At 43.2% G+C, this 24,428-nt stretch overlaps 1 protein-coding gene across 1 annotated transcript in view; it reads left to right on the top strand.

Annotated features, from left to right (window-relative positions):
- The window catches only part of C1H9orf85 (chromosome 1 C9orf85 homolog), a 33,560-nt gene extending 15,777 nt beyond the window's left edge, over positions 1-17,783 (top strand). Inside the window, exons 3-4 of the mRNA XM_069763462.1 lie at positions 10,113-10,226; positions 16,149-17,783. Of these exons, the coding sequence (XP_069619563.1) occupies positions 10,113-10,226; positions 16,149-16,314 (280 nt within the window). The 3' untranslated portion in view covers positions 16,315-17,783. The remainder of the gene's footprint in view (positions 1-10,112; positions 10,227-16,148) is intronic.
- Positions 17,784-24,428: the final 6,645 nt, after the last annotated feature.

Here is a 24,428-nt window from a genome sequence, read left to right as displayed (position 1 = left end):
AGCGGAAGCATAGACCTGTCTATTTCACAGGTGGTCTGGAGACCCCATGCTCCTGATGTATGAGGCATCCTGAGAGAGCTACACAAGGCACCATTAGTACGGTACTTGCCAGTCCCTGCTCCTCGGCAGCTTGCCACTACTCTTAGTTAACCTGTCAGTCATTCATTTTTCTGCCCATGTGATTGGGGCCTGCACAGAAAGGGGTCACCGCTGGTATGCACAGTGCAACAGCATCAATATAATAAGAGGACCTGTGGGAAAGTCCTCTTTATGCAAACTTTTCCCTTGCTATTCCTCTTTAATCGGCATCGATACGTGTACCCATTCGCATTAGATTAACTGATATGGATTATCCGCCTCCATACCTGATCAGACACAGTGGGTTGTCAGCTTGCCATGGGCTCTCTAAGGCTATGTGCACACATTCAGGTTTTTTTCGCGTTTTTTTTTGCGCTAAAAACGCTATAAAAACTCAGAATGCATAATGTATGCATTTTTAATATAATTTAGAATGCATTCTGCATGTTTTGTGCACATGGATGAGCATGTTCATTATTTTTGCGGATTTTCTGCGTTTTTCCCGCAATTTTATGCATTTGGGAAAAAATGCACCAAAAAAAGCGTCAAAAACGCGGAAAAAAACGCATGCGGATTTCTGGCAGAAATGTCCGGTTTTTGTCAGGAAAATTTCTGCAAGAAATCCTGACGTGTGCACATACCGTCATGCTTCCAGCAAATTCCAGACCAGCTCCTACACTATGATCTCCTGGGTGTATGGGCATTCTAGCCCTTAAGGTACCGTCACACATAACGATATCGTTGCTTTTTGTAACGTAGCAACGATATCGTTAACGAAATCGTTATGTGTAACAGCGACCAATGATCAGGCCCCTGCTGGGAGATCGTTGGTCGCTGGGGAAAGTCCAGTACTTTATTTTGTCGCTGGATCTCCAGCTGACATCGCTGAATCGGCGTGTGTGACGCCGATTCAGCGATGTCTTCGCTGGTAACCAGGGTAAACATCGGGTTACTAAGCGCAGGGCCGCGCTTAGTAACCCGATGTTTACCCTGGTTACCATCGTTAAAGTAAAAAAACAACCACTACATACTTACCTACCGCTGTCTGTCCCCGGCGCTGTGCTTCTCTGCTCTGGCTGTGAGCACAGCGGCCGGAAAGCACAGCGGTGACGTCACCGCTCTGCTTTCCGGCTGCCTGGCGCTCACAGCCAGAGCAGAGAAGCACAGCACCGGGGACAGACAGCGGTAGGTAAGTATGTAGTGGTTGTTTTTTTACTTTAACGATGGTAACCAGGGTAAACATCGGGTTACTAAGGCTGGGTTCCCATTGCGTTATGGGACCGCGTTTAACGGACAGCGTTGCACGGCGAAATTAACGCCGTGCAACGCGTCCGTTAACGCGCCCATTGAAGGCAATGGGAACGCGCTTCACTAGCGCGTGCCATGTTCGGCACGCGCTAGCGACGCGCCAGTGATTCCTGGCGCGCCGCGGACGCTGCTTGCAGCGTCCGAGGCGCGCCCGCGGTCCGTTCCCCGCTCTCGCAGATCGGGGATCTGCGAGAGCGGGGACGTTACCGCGACCCCGACCGCAGCCCCATAGAAAACATTGCGTTAGCGCAATCCGCTAGCGCTAAACGGATTGCATTAACGCAATGTGACCCTAGCCTTAGCGCGGCCCTGTGCTTAGTAACCTGATGTTTACCCTGGTTACCGGGGACCTCGGGATCGTTGGTTGCTGGAGAGCTGTCTGTGTGACAGCTCTCCAGCGACCAAACAGCGACGCTGCAGCGATCCGGATCGTTGTCGGTATCGCTGCAGCGTCGCTTAGTGTGACGGTACCTTAAGTGTGACGGTACCTTTAGTTGAATACTTGATGCTTATTTAGTACAAGGCCAACTTCTGCATAGATAAGGCCTTATAATGTAAATGTTGAGTACTGTTTGCTTTGTGGTAAGTGCAGCACTGTTTAAAAAGTCCCACAATGTAAGTCACACCTTAGAGAACAATATCCCTGAAGGCTAGAAAGGCTTTTACTAGTCCGGTATCTAGAGAAACTCTAGTTGAGAGTAGACCGCCCCGTACATCTGGGTGTTGTCTCCATTTCAGTTCAGATGTTTGTGATGTCACAGTGAGTCACTGTGCTAATATGTCTTCATACGTCTCAGGTGAGTAAGCCTGCCACTACTACATTGGCTGCACGCTTTTTTACTTCGTTCCTCAAAGCTAGTTTTTTCCTGTCTTATCTTAGTTTTGCAAATACTGTTGAGTTGGACATATTTTACATGTTTCATTGATTATGACATAGGAAACCGGTCACCATGACAGGTCCCCTCTATCTGTAAGCTCTATATATCGGGTGGTGGAGGTGGTTGGCATTGTGTAAGATTAAATTCCTTCTGTGGTTTCTACCATACAGGGCTTACAGTAAGGAGGGGGATATGTGGCAAGTGATTTACCAGCCCCATGACTGTCATATCTGTAGATATTTAGGAGATGCAAAAGCACCCACTAGTTCTTCAACTCTGAGGAACAGTCCGGGTTTATATTTTATAAAATAAAATAAAGTGGTGCCTATATCTCCACTAGTGGTGCCTGTATCTCCCCCCAAAAAAAACAACTCCTTGCTTTCACACCCTTGTGACATAAAGGGGTTCACCATGCATTCCTGGGGCCATCACATTTTGGGGATGGTCATAAAGTGAGACATTTGTTGCCTACTTAGCCCTTGTGTCTCTCAGCTAATATACAGGTGCGTCTAACAAAATTAGAATATCATCCAAAAGTTAATTTATTTCAGTTCTTCAATACAAAAAGTGAAACTCATATTTTAGATAGTCATTACAAACCGTGATCTATTTCATGTGTTTATTTCTGGTAATGTTGATGATTACGGCTTGCAGCCAATGAAAACCCAAAAGTCATTATCTCAGTAAATTAGAATACTTTATAACACCAGCTTGAAAGAATTATTTTAAAATCCAAAATGTTGGCCTACTGAAATGTATGTTCAGTAAATTCAGTCAATACTTGGTCGGGGCTCCTTTTGCATCAATTACGCATTAATGTGGTGTGGTATGGAGGCGATCAGCCTGTGGCACTGCTGAGGGGTTAATGGAAGCCCAGGTTGCTTTGATAGCAGCCTTCAGCTCTTCTGCATTGTTGGGTCTGGTGTTTCGTCTTCCTCTTGACAATACCCTATACAGGTCCTTCTCAAAAAATTAGCATATAGTGTTAAATTTCATTATTTACCATAATGTAATGATTACAATTAAACTTTCATATATTATAGATTCATTATCCACCAACTGAAATTTGTCAGGTCTTTTATTGTTTTAATACTGATGATTTTGGCATACAACTCCTGATAACCCAAAAAACCTGTCTCAATAAATTAGCATATTTCACCCATCCAATCAAATAAAAGTGTTTTTTAATAACAAACAAAAAAACCATCAAATAATAATGTTCAGTTATGCACTCAATACTTGGTCGGGAATCCTTTGGCAGAAATGACTGCTTCAATGCGGCGTGGCATGGAGGCAATCAGCCTGTGACACTGCTGAGATGTTATGGAGGCCCAGGATGCTTCAATAGCGGCCTTAAGCTCATCCAGAGTGTTGGGTCTTGCGTCTCTCAACTTTCTCTTCACAATATCCCACAGATTCTCTATGGGGTTCAGGTCAGGAGAGTTGGCAGGCCAATTGAGCACAGTAATACCATGGTCAGTAAACCATTTACCAGTGGTTTTGGCACTGTGAGCAGGTGCCAGGTCGTGCTGAAAAATGAAATCTTCATCTCCATAAAGCATTTCAGCCGATGGAAGCATGAAGTGCTCCAAAATCTCCTGATAGCTAGCTGCATTGACCCTGCCCTTGATGAAACACAGTGGACCAACACCAGCAGCTGACATGGCACCCCACACCATCACTGACTGTGGGTACTTGACACTGGACTTCAGGCATTTTGGCATTTCCTTCTCCCCAGTCTTCCTCCAGACTCTGGCACCTTGATTTCCGAATGACATGCAAAATTTGCTTTCATCAGAAAAAAGTACTTGGGACCACTTAGCAACAGTCCAGTGCTGCTTCTCTGTAGCTCAAAAGTGGCTTTACCTGGGGAATGCGGCACCTGTAGCCCATTTCCTGCACACGCCTGTGCACGGTGGCTCTGGATGTTTCCACACCAGACTCAGTCCACTGCTTCCTCAGGTTCCCCAAGGTCTGGAATCGGTCCTTCTCCACAATCTTCCTCAGGGTCCGGTCTCCTCTTCTCGTTGTACAGCGTTTTCTGCCACATTGTTTCCTTCCAACAGACTTACCATTGAGGTGCCTTGATACAGCACTCTGGGAACAGCCTATTTGTTGAGAAATTTCTTTCTGGGTCTTACCCTCTTGCTTGAGGGTGTCAATGATGGCCTTCTTGACATCTGTCAGGTCGCTAGTCTTACCCATGATGGGGGTTTTGAGTAATGAACCAGGCAGGGAGTTTATAAAAGCCTCAGGTATCTTTTGCATGTGTTTAGAGTTAATTAGTTGATTCAGAAGATTAGGGTAATAGGTCGTTTAGAGAACCTTTTCTTGATATGCTAATTTATTGAGACAGGTTTTTTGGGTTATCAGGAGTTGTATGCCAAAATCATCAGTATTAAAACAATAAAAGACCTGACAAATTTCAGTTGGTGGATAATGAATCTATAATATATGAAAGTTTAATTATAATCATTACATTATGGTAAATAATGAAATTTAACACTATATGCTAATTTTTTGAGAAGGACCTGTAGATTCTCTATGGGATTGGGGTCAGGCGAGTTTGCTGAACAATTAAGCATAGTGATACTGTTGTCTTTAAACCAGGTATTGGTACTTTTGGCAGTGTGGACAGGTGCCAAGTCCTTCTGGAGAATGAAATTTCCATCTCCAAAAAGCTTGTCAGCAGAGGGAAGCATGAAGTGCTCTAAAATTTCCTGGTAGATGTCTGCGCTGACTTTGGTCTTGATAAAACACAGTGGACCTACACCAGCAGATGACATGGCTCCTGAAACCATCATTGATTGTGGATACTTCATACTAGACCTTAGAAATCAAGGTCCCAGAGTCTGGAGGAAGAGTGGAGATGCACACAGTCCAAGCTGCTTGAGGTCTAGTGTGAAGTTGGCTGTAAGCTATAATCATCAATATTAACAGAAATAAACACTTGAAGTAGATCACTCTGTTTGTAATGACTCTATCTAATATATGATTTTCATTTTTTGTATTGAAGAACTTAAATTAACTTTTTGATGATATTCTAATTTTGTGAGAAGCACCTGTATGTTTATGGCCTCCATCATGTATACATTTATTTAGATCAGCGTATTTAAATGAACCCAGCACAGGCTCCATGTTAAAATGAGTGAGCACCTCAATGCTGTATATAAAGTGAGAAGAGAAGTGCACCTAGGAACCATGGGAATTGTGGTAAGTAAGTAGTGCCAAGTAGTAGTGCATATGATTTAGTTTTCTTGGGATATGTGTACGCTGTGTGATTCATTGAGTCTCATGCGAAGTGGTGTGTGCCTCGCTGCAATTGTTATTCCAGTTAGGGACTTGTGTGGTAAGGAATGGACCACTTGTCATAAATTTGATGAACAGAGGTTACCACGCCCCAGCTCTGCCCTTATTGTTATTGCTGGGCAAAAAAGCCATGAAAACCCCCAAAGTTGCAAAATTTTTGTACAGCCATGTCACATACAAATTGAGTGATTTTTCAAAACTTTTTACTCCAGAATTGTAAACTGGAGTGGTGGTGGAACCACTGTGCCATGGTCCAAGGACAGCCAGGGGGGGGTGTGTAACTGGGTGAACACCTGACTCTTCTTTAGAGCCCCTGATGGTGGTGTTAGACTTGTATCTAACGCCACCAGACGCACAGTAGCTGACCCCAAAGGGGCAGGAAGCCGGAATGGCCTAGAAGGGAAAGTTTAGCTTGTGCTTGCAGGAACAGTTGGAATATAGGCAGGCGCAGGCAGGTGCAGAAAGTAATGTCTGGTATACAGATGAGCACTGGCAGATGCAGGCAGGTACAGCTGATGCACAAGCAGGCACTGGCAAGTGCGGCTGGTATATAGGCAGGTACTGGCAAGTGCAGGCAGGTACGGCTGATATACAGGCAGGTGCAGGTGGGTACTGGCAAGTACGACTATTATACAGGTTAGCACTGGCAGGTGCATTCAGGTATGGCTAATATACAGGCAGGTGGGTACTGGCAAGTACGACTGTTACAGATGAGCACTGGCAGGTGCAGGCAGGTACGGCTGGTGAACAGGTGAGCACTGCAAGTACGGCTGTATATAGGCAGATACTGGAAGATAAACTAGAACAGGAGACCTGAGAACTAGCAAGCATGCAAACAAGCAGAGTATACACGTTGCTCAGACACTTCCCATAACGTGGAAGTGCCTTAAGTAATAAGTGTCTCCCAGCCATTGGTGGGGACACATTAGGATGGATCATGCTGTCTTTTTTAAGAAGGAGGGAATGTGCTCTCCATAAGTAAACTGAACGCCTAGTCTGAGACTATATGAAGAGAAAACCCATGGAGGCTGAAAATATCTTGAATGAACTTCTCGGCAAGCACAGGAACAGATGGGAGACTGGACATCGGAGTAAAATTGGCCATCTTAGGTTATGTTCCCACGATCAGTAAACGCTGAGTGTTGAACGCTACGTTCATCCACATTGTCCAACCCACGGCATCCAGATGTTACAGCATAGTGGATGGGATTTCAAGAAATCCCATGCCCACTATGTGTACACCGGCGCCCGTGGCTCACCTGCAGAGATGCACATGCAGTGCGTCTTTCCAGACCGCAGCATGTCTATTTATCTTGCAGGTCTTTCTGAATGGGACCCGAGACAAGTCCAGTGGAACAACAATAAGCGTGGAGGGCTCAATGATGTGACGAGGCTCCTCCTTTTGGTCAGGAGACAGAAAGGACCTGGAAAGTGGATCTGCTTTGACTTTCTTGTCTGCCGGATGGAAATGGACCACCTGGCTTGATGCGGACTGCAGATAGTGCGAGTTCTTGTGGTCCATATAGATAATTAAAGAATGAACTGCTCCTTCGACTAGAATGTTCCACTCCTCCAAAGCCAATTTAATTGCCAACAGTTCTCAATAGCTTATCAAGTAGTTGTGTTCTGAGGCCGAGAAGGCTTTGGAAAAGTAACCGCAGGTAACCATACGCCTCATAGGGGTTTTCTGAGTAAGGACAGCATCGGCCCCGGAGAAGGAAGCATCCACCTCCAGGTAGAATTGTTTATTACTATCAGGTCAATGCAGCACTGGAGGTGAAGAAAAGGCCTGTTTGAAAGTGAACCTGTCTGCAGGATTGTGTCAGGTTGGCGCTGTTACACTGATTAAAATGATACCTTGGTTGATGAAATCTGTCTTGTGGTTGTTGTGTAATCTTTATTTGAACTTTTAATGAGATTCTCGTGCTCCAGGGTGGGCCTGTGTGTGGGGTCTTTATGTGGTTGGGAAAAAAAAAATTCATTTTGTTTAGTAATATAAATTTCTTGAAAAAAAAATTCTTCCTCAAAATGACGCTGGCCACACCTGCCCAGAAGCATAATTCGCCAGCGTCATTTTGCTAGAGGAAAAAAATCATCTCCACCAAGATGGCCCCTGCGCAGTAGCAAATATGTATGCTATATATGTATGTATAGGTTTGCCTCCTTCCTGATTTCCTATTCTCTTGCATGTTTGTCATACTTAAATTTGTTTCAGATCACCAAACAAATGTAAATAATAGACAAAGATAATACAAAATGCAGTTTTAAAATGAAGATCTTTATTATTGAGGGAAAAAGAAATCCAAACTCTCAGGGCCCTGTGTGAAAAAGTGAGTGTCCCCTCCACCTTATTTAAAGAAAAAAAAATATGGTGTTTAACAAGCTGAGGTCAAATTCCCTAGCTACACCTGCTCATAGTTCATAGTAATTCTGTCTGGTAACAGGTTTTCTTTAAATGAAGATGTCAGAAAAAATAACAAAAATGTATATGTCTCCTTTGGTTATCAGCGTTCACATTCACTGTGCTTTTTACCATTTTCTTCTCTGTGTGGTCTGTAATGAGATGTCATCTGGCACTGTGAGATTATGAATCAAAGTGCTGGCCTTTACAGCTTTATTAGAGCAATTATTCCTACATCTCGTCTTCTATGAATTTAACAGTGGGAGACAATGACAATTCTTTCTATAAATTACCCATAAGCCTGATTAGTATATTACTTGCACCACTGCTTCATTTGAGGACACCATAACATGGGGGAGACCAGTAACTTTATTGGTTGCTCTTGCTGACCAGTCCACTTTTCCTTTCTGCCAATTTAATAAATGTTCCACATTAGGGCAAGTAATATAGAATTTTGAATATTTGTAAATAAGTATTCTTGAAAACAGTTATATCGGCTAAAAAAAGACAAGTTCAACTTTTCTCCACCAGTTATGCATTCTCTAACTCTAGACTATAACCATGCCATTTGTCATGAGAAAAGCATGCAGCCCAAAGCTGTTCATGTCTGCCATTAAAGTACTGGTACTCTACTTAGATAATTTATCCTCATAAACTATAAAGTGCACTTTTATGTTCTTTATAACACTTGTAATTCATTGTGACAGGAGCTGCTCCTCACTGCTCCCCCCTCCGGTCTAGGATGTTATATCATATAGCAGAGTGCAGCCCCCTGATAATGTCTCCATGTTTGGATTCGGAAGCGAGCAGGCATGGCGGGGACGTGGCCTGCTCCCTGATGGTAGTCCTGCAATGAAGGAGACTTTATCAGGGGATGACTGCTGCTACTAAAAGCCAGTATAAGGCCATGCTCCCTTTTCTGGGACAGGTTGTTACAGCGGGGAGCTTCACACTGCTGTGTGATATAACATCCCAGGCGGTAGGGGGAGCAGTGAGGAGCAGCTCCTGCCACACTGGGTTACAAGTGTTCTAAAGATAATAGAAGTGCACTGGGCATCTCATCTTTAGAAACAAGAGCACTACAAACATTTTTTGTATCTCCCCGGAGTACCCCTTTAATACCTTTTGCGGGTAGGACATTCCACAGTCTGACTGCTCTAACTGTAAAGAACCTTTTCCTATTTAGCTGCCAGAATTGCCTTTCTTCTCCCGTAATGAGTGCCCCCTGGTCCTTGGTATGGTCTTTGGAAGAAATAAGTCATGTTCCAGGCCCTTGTACTGACCACACATATATAGTTAACATTTAAATGAGATCTCCTCTGAGGCATTTCCTTTTCTTTTTAAGCTAAGCAAACCCAACTTTTCCAGCATCATACGGGAGGCCTTCGATCTGCCTTTGATCTGACTCTTAACTTCTGAATATTCTCTCTAAAATGTGGACACCAAAACTGGATCCCATATTCTAGATGTGGCCTCACCAGTGATTTATAGAGGGGTAATACATTTGGCTCACCGGATTTTATTCCTCTTTCTATAACCCCTAAAATCTTGTTTGCTTTTTCAGCTGCTGCTTGACACTGAGTGCTGCTGCTCAGCTTACTTGTAATCCGAATACCCAAGTCCTTCTACTGTTCTGTAGTTCCGAGTATACTCCCATTTAATGTACATTACTCCATTCTAGGTGCATTAGTTTACATTTATCAACATTAAACCGCATCTGTTGTGCGTTTGCTCTTATGTATTGTAATATTATACTATAGAACCCATTTGTTCTCTGAGCATGTGAGTCAGTCTTAACTGCTTGTGTTACTAAGGGGCAGGGGCGGACATTGATATAATATAACCTATGCAGCTGCACTGGGCCCAAGAATTAAAGGGGCACCTCCAAAGCAGGTTGAATTTTGCATCATAACAAACTTTTGGACTGCAAAGGGCCCATATATTGTTGTAGCACAGGGGCCCTCTTCTGCCTGTGTCCACTTCTGCTAAAGAGTATTTTCTAAAACTAGTCCAGATTAAATAATATATCTACAAAACTCCAGAAACTGATTAACTGTAAGGAGCAAACACCTGAGTGCTTTGTGTTCTTGAGTTTCTGTTGTGATTTTTAAATTAGTGTGTTTTTTTTGTATTTTCAGTGTGAAATGCCTGCAGAAGACAGTGAAGGAAGCTTATCATATTATATGCCAGCCATGTGCCCTTCAGTTGGAACTTTGTGCCAAGTGTGGAAAGAAAGAGGACCTTGTTGTGTTGTAAGTAGTAGATACCGACAGATTGCAATGCCTGACTCTTAGTGCTGATGGCATTCTTGGATCTGGACATCCTAGAGATGGAAGTATGGCCTCACCGTCTGTCCCATACTTTGACTCCGATCATTCTTCCTGTAAACAGTGACGTTAACTTGTTGCCTTAAGGTGCTTTCACATTACATTTAGTCTGAACCCTCTGCAAAACTGGATTCGGACGTATGCGCTGGCGGGGCCATAGACTATAATGGTGCTGTTTTGTCAGGGGCAGGGGTTCGGATGTAAGCTCCAACTGGGCCACCGAGCAGGTGCCTGAACGCAAAGTGAAAGCACCTTAATTCTTGTAAGTTTACTAAAAGTAATTCTTCAATACGCTATTGAAAAACTGAAAAGATTAACTTTCCCAACATTCATTGTATCTTTGACAACAGAGCTGTCAGTCCCTATACCAATGTAAAATGTACATTATCAAAAGTCCTAGTTAGTTTTGTGGTTCAATACGTCACTCCACAAGGTATATAGAAACACTCATAATCCTCTATGAAGTATATTAAGAGGATAAGAAGTGAAATGAACAATATTTTAGGATTTAAATAACTGTTTATTAATACAATTGTTAAAAACAGGGGTGGGTGGGGAAAGTAACAAAATATAGTGGGACAGAATTGGGACCTCCAAATGGTAACTGGAGAGAGGAGCCAGCAACATCTAATAGTAATAATCAGTATAATAAAGTAATATATTCGTTGCATGAGGGGAGTCCCCTCCAATACAGAATGTACAAAACCTAAAAAGCACAGGTGTGACTGCCAATATTGTGGCTATTAGAAAAGGCAGGTAAATATTTTTTCCTAAAGCCTAATCTCTATTACCAAGGGTATTTAATCACGAATAGGAGAGAAGAGTTCTTATAAAGACAGTGAGTGCGTACACTGAGAGGGGTATCCTTTTATCTCAACCAGCTGGTGCTATATAGTTACAGCTACTCAGAAGCTGGTAGTGGAGATCCCCATGTACAGGCTGTTAAAGTAATTATAGAGACAAGCACAAAGGAAGTGTAATGGAAGTTATATTACCTGGACAGATCTGTAGAGGAGATGGAGGCCAGTGCCCTGAGGTCATGCAAACGTGAGGGGACGTTGGGCGTCGGGAGAGCGCAGCCACACGTCCCCTCACGTTTGCATGACCTCAGGGCACTGGCCTCCATCTCCTCTACAGATCTGTCCAGGTAATATAACTTCCTTTGTGCTTGTCTCTATAATTACTTTAACAGCCTGTACATGGGGATCTCCACTACCAGCTTCTGAGTAGCTGTAACTATGTAGCACCAGCTGGTTGAGATAAAAGGATACCCCTCTCAGTGTACGCACTCACTGTCTTTATAAGAACTCTTCTCTCCTATTCGTGATTAAATACCCTTGGTAATAGAGATTAGGCTTTAGGAAAAAATATTTACCTGCCTTTTCTAATAGCCACAATATTGGCAGTCACACCTGTGCTTTTTAGGTTTTGTACATTCTGTATTGGAGGGGACTCCCCTCATGCAACGAATATATTACTTTATTATACTGATTATTACTATTAGATGTTGCTGGCTCCTCTCTCCCGTTACCATTTGGAGGTCCCAATTCTGTCCCACTATATTTTGTTACTCTCCCCCCCCCCCCCCCCCTGTTTTTAACAATTGTATTAATAAACAGTTATTTTAATCCTAAAATATTGTTCATTTCACTTCTTATCCTCTTAATATACTTCATAGAGGATTATGTGTGTTTCAATGTAAAATGTAGTATGATGTTGAAATTCAACATGGCAATGAATTCAGAATGCATTTAGCCTGGAACATCTTCCCACTACGGATCTTGACTTTTTTATGAGTGTCAATTTTTTTTATCACCTTTTTATCCTGATTTAAGAGTAGACGAACCTTACTGTCACTGTGGCCCTGTATGATTGTCTCTTCTGCAGCAGCTCTCCGCTCCTACTTGTATAAACTATTGTGCCAGATTAGAGTGACTACCTGTAAATTTCATGTAACCATGTGAATATCTGTAGCCACTACTGAGCATATTTACTCCCATTTGGTATTACGCTGACCTCAGCAGGGAGCGGATTCGTGCAGCGACCCATAGTACTGTACGGGAGGTACCTTTTTCTGCAGCTTCTCTCCACTCCTATTACACAGATGAAGGGTGGCATAGTTGTCTGTGTGCATTGGAACATCACCCTACTATAAAAATGAGTAATGCAAGCTATGAAGAGGATGCTGGCTATATTCAGCAGCTGACTTTCTTGGACTTGCCACTTAAACAACAGAACATAACTCCAAGTGAATCAGACTTCTGTGAAATCAAACTGTCCACTTAGGAAGCAACACTGCTTGACAATCAATTTCACATGCTGTTGTGCAAATGGATTAGACAACAGATGGAAGTTATTGGCAATTATCAAGACACTCAATAAAGGAGTGGTTCTGTAGGTGGGGACCACAAACCACATCTCAGTACCAATGCTTTCTGGCTGATGTTTTGGTCACTTTTGAATGTTGGCAATGCTTTCACACTCGTGGTAGCATGAGACGGACTCTACAACCCACACAAGTGGCTCAGGTAGTGCAGCTCATCCAGGATGGCACATCAATGTGAGCTGTGGCAAGAAGGTTTGCTGTATTTGTCAGCGTATTGTCCAGAGGCTGGAGGCACTACGAAGAGACAGGGCAGTATACCAGGAGACTTGGAGGGGGCCCTAGGAGAGCAACAACCCAGCAGTAGGACCACTACCTCAGCCATTGTGGAAGGAGGAACAGGAGGCGCACTATCAGAGCCCTGCAAAATGACCTCCAGCAGACCACAAATGTGCATGTATCTGCACAACGGTTAGAAACCGACGCCATGAGGATGGTCTGAGTGCCCGACGTCCACAGATGGGGGTTGTGCTCACAGCGCAACACCATGCATGACGCTTGGCATTTGTCACAGAACACCAGGATTGGAAAATTGTGCAAATTTCACAGATGAAAGAAGGTTCACACTGAGCGCACGTGACAGAGACTGGAGACGCCGTGGAGAGCGATCTGCTGCCTTCAACACCCTTCAGCATGACCGGTTTGGCAGTTGGTCAGTAATGGTGTGGGGTGGCATTTCTTTGGAGGACCGCACAGCTCTACATTTGCTCGCCAGAGGTAGCCTGAGTGCCATTGGGTACAAAGATGAGATCCTCAGACCCCTTGTGAGACCATATGCTGGTGCGGTTGGCCCTGGGTTCCTCCTATTGCAGGACGATGCCAGACCTCATGTGGCTGGAGTGTGTCAGCAGTTCCTGCAAGATGAAGGCATTGAAGCTATGGACTGGCCCGCCCGTTCCCCAGACCTGAATCCGATTGAACACATCTGAGACGTTGCACCACAGACTGTCCAGGAGTTGGCAGATGCTTTAGTCCAGGTCTGGGAGGAGATCCCTCAGGAGACCATCTGCCGCCTCATCAGGAGCATGCCCAGGCATTGTAGGGAGATCATACAGGCATGTGGAGGCCACACACTACTGAGCATCATTTCCTTGTCTTGAGGCATTTCCACTGAAGTTGGATCAGCCTGTAACGTAATTTTCCACTTTGATTTTGAGCATCATTCCAACTCCAGACCTCCGTTGGATATTAGTTGTGATTTACGTTGATCATTTTTAGCTGTTATTGTTCACAACACATTTCCACTGTGTAAAGATTTACAAGTGGAATATTTCATTCAGTGATATTTAGGATGTGGGATTTTAGTGTTCCATTTATTTTTTTTGAGCAGTATATATAACTGTGTGAAATGCTGCCGGTGATTGTGGAAGAAGAGGGAGGTACGGCGAGTAGCATTTCTAGACAGTACTCACTGTCACTGCATGTTCACTGCTTTTTAAGTATGGCCAAGTTTTTGGGAGTATTCGGGAAATAGTGGTACCTTATAGTAGATACTCTGCCTACTGCATGGCATCGCTGCCCACGCAGAGTGGCTTATTTTCTCATGTTTTATCAAGCAATTAAAAAAAATCAAGCAAAAATCAGAACTGAGTAGCTACAGAAAAGGGACACAGTGAAGGCCAAATTGTACTATAGTTACATAATTTTCATTTCTAAGTAACCTATCCTGCATTGTGTGCGCTGTTGCCTTACTTGGCCCGGCTCCTGTATCCACGGTTGTACATAGATGTATGGCACAATGTACCGCAGTAATTTCTCTGGCAATCAAGCATATTGCACTGTGCAAACATTATAGTCAGGAGGACAATGACAGTTTGAAACAGAGGCTTTTACAGGTATTTTATTCCATTATTGAACCTAGAATAAAGCCTCCTTCTTGTTTGTTCCTGCTCAGGCTTTAGAATAAGGTTCATTTCAAGAGCTTTGTTATTTTTAACATTTTGATAGTTTCCTGAGGTGCGTGAGTGTTCTTGAATGTTTTATCTGCTTTACTACTTAGTCCATGGGGTTGGAGTTGTCTCATGAAGGCCAGAACTGTCCTGCAAGCTTGACTCCCACTGTGTACGACCCAGCCCAAAAATGCATAACATGGATGGCCATTTATTTCCAGGTTAGGTTTTTTCAGCAGGTGAAATATGAGCAGCTGCAGCATAGAATGTCGAGGCATGTTCAGGACAAAGGCTCCCAGAGGAATGCTCGCTCCTGGGGAAGTGCTCCCTTTATGTATTTAGTTTACGTTTCCTATAGAGTGGGCAATCCAGTTCACAAATCTTACACAAGTTCCTGTCTCCAGTAACTTTCTTGTCTCGGACACATGCTGGAGCCAATTTCACGGAAAGCCACTTGAAGATGTATTTCCATCAATTGATAATCTCTGGACTCACACTGTTTTGGAAACACCTTCATTGTTTTTCCCTTGCACTTCGGTGCTCCAGCCATCGGCTGTGCAGAGCGCGTTATTCTTCGTGTTTAGGAACCTTGCCTTGGAGGAAAAAGTTAAGAGGACCCTTCATTCTCAAGATTAGTGCATGTCCCAAAGTTCAACCCCGTAATCACAATATGACAAATTTTAGGTAAAATAGTAAAACCCCTTTACATTGAATTTATTGCTTAGATATTTTTACTTATAAAGCATATAGTAAAAGATATTTTTCGGTCTGATCGAATGGACCTTGGATAATAACTGGTACCTAGACATCACTCGTTCTAATAGTGTAGTGAGTATGCTCTGTAACTGTGCAGCGGCCCTTGTGTAGGGAGGGGGGAGGATGTGAATGGTGTCCACCACCTACTGTAAATAGAGAGCGTACAGTATATATAGGTGATGATAATGCAACTGCTGAAAAGTCATCTCAACAGCCTGTTGGCCTACTCCCAGGCTCCGTGACCAGAATGAAACCTGCAAGATTTCAATGTTATTTTAAAATATAGACCGGTAGAATTAGAAAAACATTACGGTCAAGTTGTGTTCCAACTCGGCAGCCAGAGCGCCACCCTCATCTTTATGTTGCCTGAGGCTTTGGCCTAAATAGAAATAAAAGCTTGTTCTCTACTAGACAAATGGTGCCCCTTGTAACCTGATTCCCTGCACAATTACTAATGAGCTACATAATACAGTAGCAGAATGTCATCATGGACCCAATGAAACGTTTTTATAGGTCATTAAGTATTACTGGAAAAATAAGGAATACTATTTCCACTTCCAATTAGTGCTAACCAGGGCGGTGGAGTCGGTAAGCCAAACCTCCGACTCCACAATTTCCATGACACAGACTCCACCAAAGTGGACTAAACAGCCCTGGTGCTAATGTCATGAACAACCACTGTCTATCTACCAAATTGGTTACTATTGAGTGGGTGCCATGTCAAGATTTATAGGTGTTTAGTTGAACTGGATTATTTTATGGAATAGCATTATGGTTGTATAAGTATAGACGAAGTAAACCATTTTATTTTTATTCCAGAGGAAAAGATCAGCAGACAGGCATAGCGACACCTAATGAAAATGAAGATTGCATGACAGAAGACGCCTTAGATTTCCATGTAGAGTTGGAGTCTGAAGATGATGGTGAACTTGCCAAGGACATGAACAGCACACAATGTGAAGACCGAGCAGTGACCAACAGATAACCTCTACAGATCCTTCTAATGAGGACTACACAGTGACCTATCTACAGGAACCATTTATCCTTATCCCAGGGCCCCATACCAGTTCAGCCTCTTTTCACCCGTACCTTATAGCCAACTAGAACTGTGGGGTGTACCTGTGCCAAATGGCTGTTCCAGCAAAAGTCACATTTAAAATCTAAGATTTTGTTGCATTTTTAAGACTTTGTAAACCTTGGTACACGGCATAAAATGAGGTGTAAATTTTTGCTATTTGTGATATTTCTACAAAATAAAATGACACCTGCCTTTTTATGATGAGGATTTAAAAAGTAAGACTTCCCAATGATCTACTGCAGTTATTTGATAGACCAGAAAGCCTGATATTCAAAACTGTAGGACTTCACACAACAAATCCGGAAAATGCTTCGAAAAATTGCAAAATTTTGTTGCAACTTGGAATTGCGTAAAACTATTGTGTCTTTTTGCATTTTCATGCCAGTTTCTTCCAGCTTTGCCAGAATGAGCAGCGCTTGGGCGAGGCAGAGGAGTGATGCCACAGCTCCTCTAATTCATGACGTGGTATGGTGTTCCTTATGCCAGAAATCTTACTCCTGTCAAGTACTGGTGTAATATTTCTGGCGTGGCGCACTCGTCACACTCCTGATTCATGAAGAAGAGTGCAATTTTTCATGAATCTGTAGCATCTGATTCTGACATGCTTCTTCATCAAGACCAGCAAGAGAAACGTCAGTTTTATGAATCTAGGCCTTTCTGATTTATTTTTTCATCTTATATAATTTTTAATATTATTTGTTTTCAAATTTGATATACATGTTTTCTGTTGCCCTTGACCTCATAGATATATGAAATTACTATTACATTAACTCTTACACACAAATCGCAGACATATTCATTCTATGTGCCATAGTTTGATGCCACAAGTAAACCTTAGTCACAGAAGGTTTTGTGTGCAGGTGTTTTTTTTTTTTTTTTCTTATTTATTTATTTTTTATTTTAAATAGATGCTTGTTTTGCAGGGTAGCTTGTAATGTTTGTACTTTTACAAAAATGGTCTTTATTGTGTTATATTATGTTCATAGAGGGATGTAAAAATCTCCATATCCAAACCCATTGAAAAGAAAACCCTCCTGGGTCATGTAAAGGCATACTATGGGGCTTATTTATTATTTTTGTTTAACCCATTAGTGACCGAGCCAATTTTGATTTTTGGCCAAATTTTTTAACTCTGACCAGTGTCACTTTATGTGGTTATAACTCTTCAACTCATCCCACTGATTGTAAGATCGTTTTTTGTGACATATTTTACTTAATGATAGTGGTAACATTTCTTCCATATGACTTGAATTTATTTGTGAAAATATTGTAAATTTGGCGAAAAATTTTACAGTTTCCAGACTTTTAATTTTTATGCCCTTAAATCAGAAAGTTGTGCTCCACAAAATAATTAAATAACATTTACCATGTGTCTACTTTATATCTGTATATTTTTTTAAACAATATATATATATATATATAATTTTAATGAAATTATAAGGATTAAAAGTTGATCATCAATTTATAATTTTTCCAATAAAATTTACAAAACCATTTTTTTAGGGACCACATCACATTTGAAGTGACTTTAGGGCGGCCTGTATGACAGAAAATACCCAAAACTCATACCTCTCTAAAAACTGCACCCTTAAAGGGAAGGTGCCACCAGTTTTCTTGTATTTTGTTTTTTTGTGAAATTAAGCTTAAAATAGTAATTAAAATGTATTAATGCAATGTTTGCACTGTTTGCAAACATTTCTATATGAAAAATATTATATATTTTTCTACAAATATACATATTTACCACTAGGGGGAGCATTTTCCGTTTTAGACCTCAAGCAGCTATAGTAAGATTTAGCAGCTCTGCCCCAGGGATATTAGACTACCCAAAAGGGGAGGGAAATGGTGATGTCAGCAGTTACTGCCCCAATTTTGTGGCTAACAGTAAGAATGAAGAGCAGCATCGCAGGGCAGCACCATTTTGTGTGTGACTGCCCTGTGACCTGCTATCACCAGCAGTTACTGCATCAGAGGCACAGCTTGTTTACAGAGGAGCAGAACACAGTGGGCTCAGCAGCATTTTTTGTGAATAACATTCTTGCCATCCCCCTTCCCTCACCTTAATCCCTGTCCTGTCAGCTGCCCTGCTCTCTCTCCAGGTGTCACCTCCCTCTCTGCAGGCTGTGATCACAGGGACTGTGTGTGAGGGGGAGGGGGAGACACAGCAGGAGAAGCAGACAGGGCAGCAGGTGAGGAGAAGAGGATGTGTGCCAGCTTGGAGTACAGAGGAGCAGTGAGGGCTTCTTCTGTCCTGCGATAGAGAGCACAGAGCTCTAATAAATAATAAATAAATAAAATGGCAGCTAGTCACACCTATAGCAGTGAGTTGTGCAGCCCACAGAGGCGTGCCCAGCTCACTGCTAATGCTGCTGCAATGTTACAGATAGGGTTCTCGGGGGGGTCTATTATCTCCTATGTCCATGGGGTGCCGTAATCTGACACTGATAGTGACGTGCTACTGCTGCAAAACCAAGATGTCAGCCCCCAGTGCATTCTTTAAACTCATATAACACATGAAATCTGTTTCACATGCATTTCAAACTTGCTTATAGCAGCATGTTATGCTACATTACAGTGATTTATTAATGACCTACAAACGCGGTACCTTCCCTTTAAAGTCCTCAAAACCACATTCAAGAAGTGTATTACCCCCTTCCAGTGCTAAAGCAATGTGGAAGGAAAAATTGAATATTTTACTTTTTTCACAATAAATTATTTTCGCTCCAAATGTATTTTTTTTTTTTTACAAGGGTAACAGGAGAAAATGGACCCTAAAATTTGTTGTACATTTTCTACTGAGTACGGCGATGCCCCATATGTGGGGAAATACTATTTGGGTGCTCGGAAGGGAAGGAAACTGAAATCGAAAGCGGACACCATGTCGCATTTGGAGAGCCCCTTATGTGCCTAAATAGTGGCAACCCCCCACAAGGGACCCAATTTGTAAACTAGACCCCTCAAGGAACTTATCCAGATGTGTCATGAGCACCTAGAAGAGCTGTGAAAATACAAAATCACATTTTACCCACAAAAATGTACTTTTAGAACCAATTTTTTCTATTCGCCACGACAGCACCCACTAGAGAGAGGGGATCCGCCCCTAGGAACAGGAAACCTACAGAGAGATAAAAGGGGCGGCCCCCCCTCGCTCCTCAGTTGGTTTCCTGTTCCTAGAAGGGAACCCACAGAGAAGAACTCTATGGCTAAGAAGAGGAAGACCTGCCTGGGCTACCGCCTGTATCGACTCTGCTGAGCGACAGGGGTCCCAGAGCAGGTAGACAGTGTCGGGGGAATGTTCCTGCGGGCTCCCCCCTCATCTGGTGCGGCTGACAGGGAAGCCTGAAGGTACCAACGGTCTCCCTGCTGGGATACCGTTGGGTAAGTGCTAATGAAAGGCACGGCGCAGTGTGGATACCTGTGGTAATGCCCTCCTGAGTGGAGCTGAGCAGCGGTGTGGTATCCCTGGGCGGAATCTTCCCTCCGTTCCCTCCAGAGGTAAGAGGCGACATGGTGGGAAGCAGCGCTGAGAGCGCTTCCGGTTTGCAGAGACGCGGGCGCATGCGCAGTAGCGTCGGCGTCCCATGGAAGGAAGCTTGAACTTCCGGGGTCGCGGTGTCAGAGTACCATTTCCGGGGGAACCGCCATATTGGATTCCCCCATGCGATCCCAGCGTCTGGATGCCGGACTTGTGAGTAAAAAAAAAAAAAAAAACAGGATGGGGATGTATGCAGGAGTGGCTACACTATAAAAGTCAGGATGAGAAGTGCAGTCAGTGTGCATTATGTCATCCCAAGAGGAGGTCCGTGTGCACTCCATGGAAGAGCCACTAGTACCTAGTAGCGAAACCAGGAAAAACAGCAGTGGACACTTTAAGTTAAGTGACTCCACTGATAAATCGGGAAGAAAATCATCCCGTTCCACATCCCAAACTAAGACAACCCCGCAGCCGGTAAAATTAATACGCTGGGTGAGTGTACGCATACTTCACTGAAGTATATATTGATTCCTTTGCTTGTATTATTTTAGGCAAAAAGGACGGGAAAGAGTAAGCACAAACAATGTGCTATATGTACCGAACCCCTGCCTGACTCCTATACTAAGAGTCTATGTCAGGCATGTATAGATAACACCTTACGGCAGGAGGAATCGGTGAAAATGAACGAGATACGGCTCATAATTAGGGAAGAACTTCAGTCGTTAGGAGGCGGTTCTTCCTCGATTAATACCGAGAAAAAGAAAAGAAGAGTATCCTCACCTAGAGCCGACACGTCAGCAGAGAGTGGGGAGGTCGACTCTGAGGTCTCTCAACTGTCTGATTCTTCAGGGGAAGAAGACTTTGTTTGCTTTCCAACTGAAGGCATAAACAACTTGGTTAAATCGGTGAGAAATACGATGGGGGTATCGGAGTCAAAAGAGCCCCAAACACCACAGGAAATCATGTTTGCTGGTCTTTCCCAACGGAAAGGCCACGTGTTTCCAATAAACCAGGCCATAAAGGACCTCGTTAAGAAGGAATGGGGTAAAGGTCAAAAAGGTTTTGTACCAATACCCTGTAAAAGGCGCTATCCATTTGATGACGAAGATTTAAGTACATGGACCAAAATACCAAAGGTCGATGCTGCAGTTGCATCTACATCTCGCCGGTTCTCCTTGCCCGTGGAAGATGCAGGTTCCTTAACAGATCCCATGGACCGAAAATCAGATGCGCTCCTTAAAAAATCGTGGGAGGCCTGTGTCACGGCATTCAAACCGGCAATTGCAGCCACATGTACTGGCAGATCAATGTTAGTCTGGCTGGATCAGCTGGAGCAAAATATTAAAAATGGTGTATCCAGGGAGAAGTTACGAGCGTCTATCCCTTTGATCAAGGGTGCGGCTGCCTTTATATCGGATGCCTCTATTGACTCCCTACGTCTGGCGGCCAGAACAGCTAATATCTCCAACACGGCTAGGCGGGCTTTATGGCTAAAAAACTGGAAAGGAGATGCCCAATCTAGATCAAAATTATGTGCCATACCCTGTCAGGGTGAGTACCTGTTTGGAACAGTCCTTGACGATATACTCAAGAAGGCAGGTGAAAGGAAAAAAGGATTCCCTAATCCCTTTGTTCCATCTTACAGAAGGGCCTTCAGGAAGCCACCATTCGGAAAGAAGGGAGGCTTCAGAGACAGATGGAACAATAAGGATTTTAAACAAAAAGGAAACCTGTTTAATAAACGTCCATTCAAGCCAGCCGACAAATTCCAGTAATTATATTCCTCCAGTGGGTGGAAGATTAAAACAGTTTAGGCAACAATGGGAAGAGATAACAATAAATACTTGGGCCATTAAATTAATATCTTCAGGCCTCACATTAGACTTTATTAGAACTCCACCGGACTCCTTCCTCCTTACCACCTTAAGATCCAGGCCTCAGCAAGAGGCACTTGAAACAGAGGTTAAAACCCTCCTACGCAAACAAGTCCTAGTGGAAGTCCCATCTTCCCAGAGGGGGAGGGGATTTTATTCTCCCTTGTTTCTGATTAATAAGCCGGATGGCTCTTTCAGAACCATAATTAATTTAAGAAAGCTGAACTCCTTTATAAGGCCTAAAACATTCAAAATGGAATCCATTCGTTCAGCCATAAAGAATTTATTTCCAAACTGTTACATGGTAGTATTGGATCTTAAGGATGCTTACTATCATATTCCTATACATCATTTATTCCAGCAGTTCCTTCGGGTAGCAGTCTGTATAGAGGGACAAATTCGTCATCTACAATATAAGGCGATGCCCTTCGGATTATCCTTGGCCCAAGGGTTTTCACAAAATTGCTATTGGAAGTTATGTCTTTCCTAAGAGTAAAAGATACTTTAGTCATTCCATATCTAGATGACCTATTGATTGTGGGTAAAGACCCCCTACAGTGTGAGCAGAGGCTACGGGAAGTAGTGGTTTCCTTACAATCCCTGGGGTGGCTGGTTAATTGGGAAAAATCTAGACTTCAGCCGGTTAAGTGTCAGAAATTCCTAGGGCTCCTTCTAGATTCAGCTGACCAGATTTGTAAGCTGCCTGAGGATAAGAAAATCTCCATAGTTGATAAGGTATCTTTAGCAATAGAAAATCGTAGTATGTCACTCAGACAGAGCATGTCATTACTAGGTTCTCTGACATCGTGTATCCCTGCGGTCCAGTGGGCACAGGCTCATACTAGGCCTCTACAAAAATTTATATTAGAGGAGGACATTAAGAATAGAGGCTGTCTGGATAGAACAGTTTATCTAACAACGGAAGTATTACACTCCCTTAGGTGGTGGTTAAATCAGAAAAACCTTTCAAAAGGGGTTCTCTGGATAATTTCCCCCTCTAGTATAGTGACCACAGATGCTGGTCCTAAAGGCTGGGGGGCACATTTTAAGGATCAGTGGGTTCAGGATCTTTGGTCTAGTTCGGAACTAGATAGTTCTTCAAATGTCAAAGAGTTGAGGGCAATATATTATTCCCTACTTCACTTTCTTCCTCAGCTCAGCGGCTCTCACACAAGAGTGTTCTCCGACAACACCACGGCAGTAGCTTACTTAAACCATCAAGGAGGTACGCGGTCGGACAGACTCAGGCAGCTGGCATCAGACATCATGGAATTAGCCGAAGGTCATCTGCTATCACTATCAGCAGTTCACATCAGGGGCACAGACAACTTTCGTGCCGATTTTCTGAGCCGTCACACCCTTCATCAAGGGGAATGGATGCTAAACAGAAAAATTTTCAAAATGATAACAGCGCAATGGGGTGTTCCTCAAATAGACTTGTTTGCCACAAGAGCCAACCGACAGGTCAGGATGTTTGCCTCTCTAAACAGAGAGGACAAGCCGGACATACTCGATGCCCTCCAAGTGCCCTGGACTTTCGACCTGGCATATGCTTTTCCTCCATTGAATCTACTACCTTTGGTAATAAGAAAAATAAGAGAAGAAGGAGCAAGAATTCTATTAATAGCCCCATTCTGGCCCAAAAGGCCATGGTTCTCATGGCTGAGGGCAATGTCAGTGTCGGACCCGTGGATTCTGCCTCAATCCAAGGACCTGCTCTCTCAGGGTCCGTTCCTTCATCCTCAGGCAAAGGGCATGAATTTAACTGCATGGAGTTTGAAAGGCAGTTACTAAATCTCAGGGGGTTTTCTAGTGGGTTAATAGATACTCTGATGAAAAGTAGAAAACCCTCAACTACCAGGATTTATGTCAGAATTTGGAGGAAATTCCTTCAATTCCATACTACACAACTTTCCGCTGATATTCCTATATTTCCAATATTGGAATTTCTACAAAAAGGTCTGGAATTAGGACTCTCTGTAAGCACTCTGAAAGTGCAGGTGTCAGCCTTAGGAGCTCTTTTTAATTTTGATGTAGCAGGTAATAAATGGATATCTCGGTTTATATCTGCCTGTGAGAGATCGAGACCAATTAGCATACCTCGGGTCCCTCAGTGGGATCTATCAATAGTCCTAAATGCATTGACTCAATCACCTTTTGAGCCTCTCCATGCAGCCTCACTAAAAAATATTTCTTTAAAAACGGTATTATTAGTGGCATTAGTTTCTGCCAGAAGAGTAAGTGATCTTCATGCTTTATCTATAGATCCTCCCTTTTTTGTGGTAACATCAGATAGGATACTTTTAAAAACAGATCCTTGTTATCTCCCTAAGGTGGCTTCTACCTTTCATAGATCCCAGGAGATCCAGTTACCTACCTTTTATGAGAACCACTCAACTCCAGAAGAAGAAAGACTTCACACCCTAGACGTAAAAAGGACTGTCTTAGCCTATTTAGAGAGAACTAGGGACTGGAGGAAGAGTAGGGCTCTCTTTGTGTCTTTTCAGGGTAAAACCAAGGGTGCCGGAGTCACAAAGAACACATTATCTCGCTGGATCAGAGAGGCAATAATCTTGGCGTATAAGGCTGGAGGGAAAGATCCTCCAATACATGTGGGAGCACACTCTACAAGAGCCTTGTCGACTTCCTGGGCAGAAAGGGCGAATGTGCCA

Source organism: Ranitomeya imitator, chromosome 1 (genome assembly GCF_032444005.1).
Source record: "Ranitomeya imitator isolate aRanImi1 chromosome 1, aRanImi1.pri, whole genome shotgun sequence".
Lineage (NCBI taxonomy): Eukaryota > Metazoa > Chordata > Amphibia > Anura > Dendrobatidae > Ranitomeya > Ranitomeya imitator.
The sequence above is the reverse complement of the archived record's forward strand: the minus strand, read 5'-3'. Positions and strand labels throughout refer to the sequence as shown.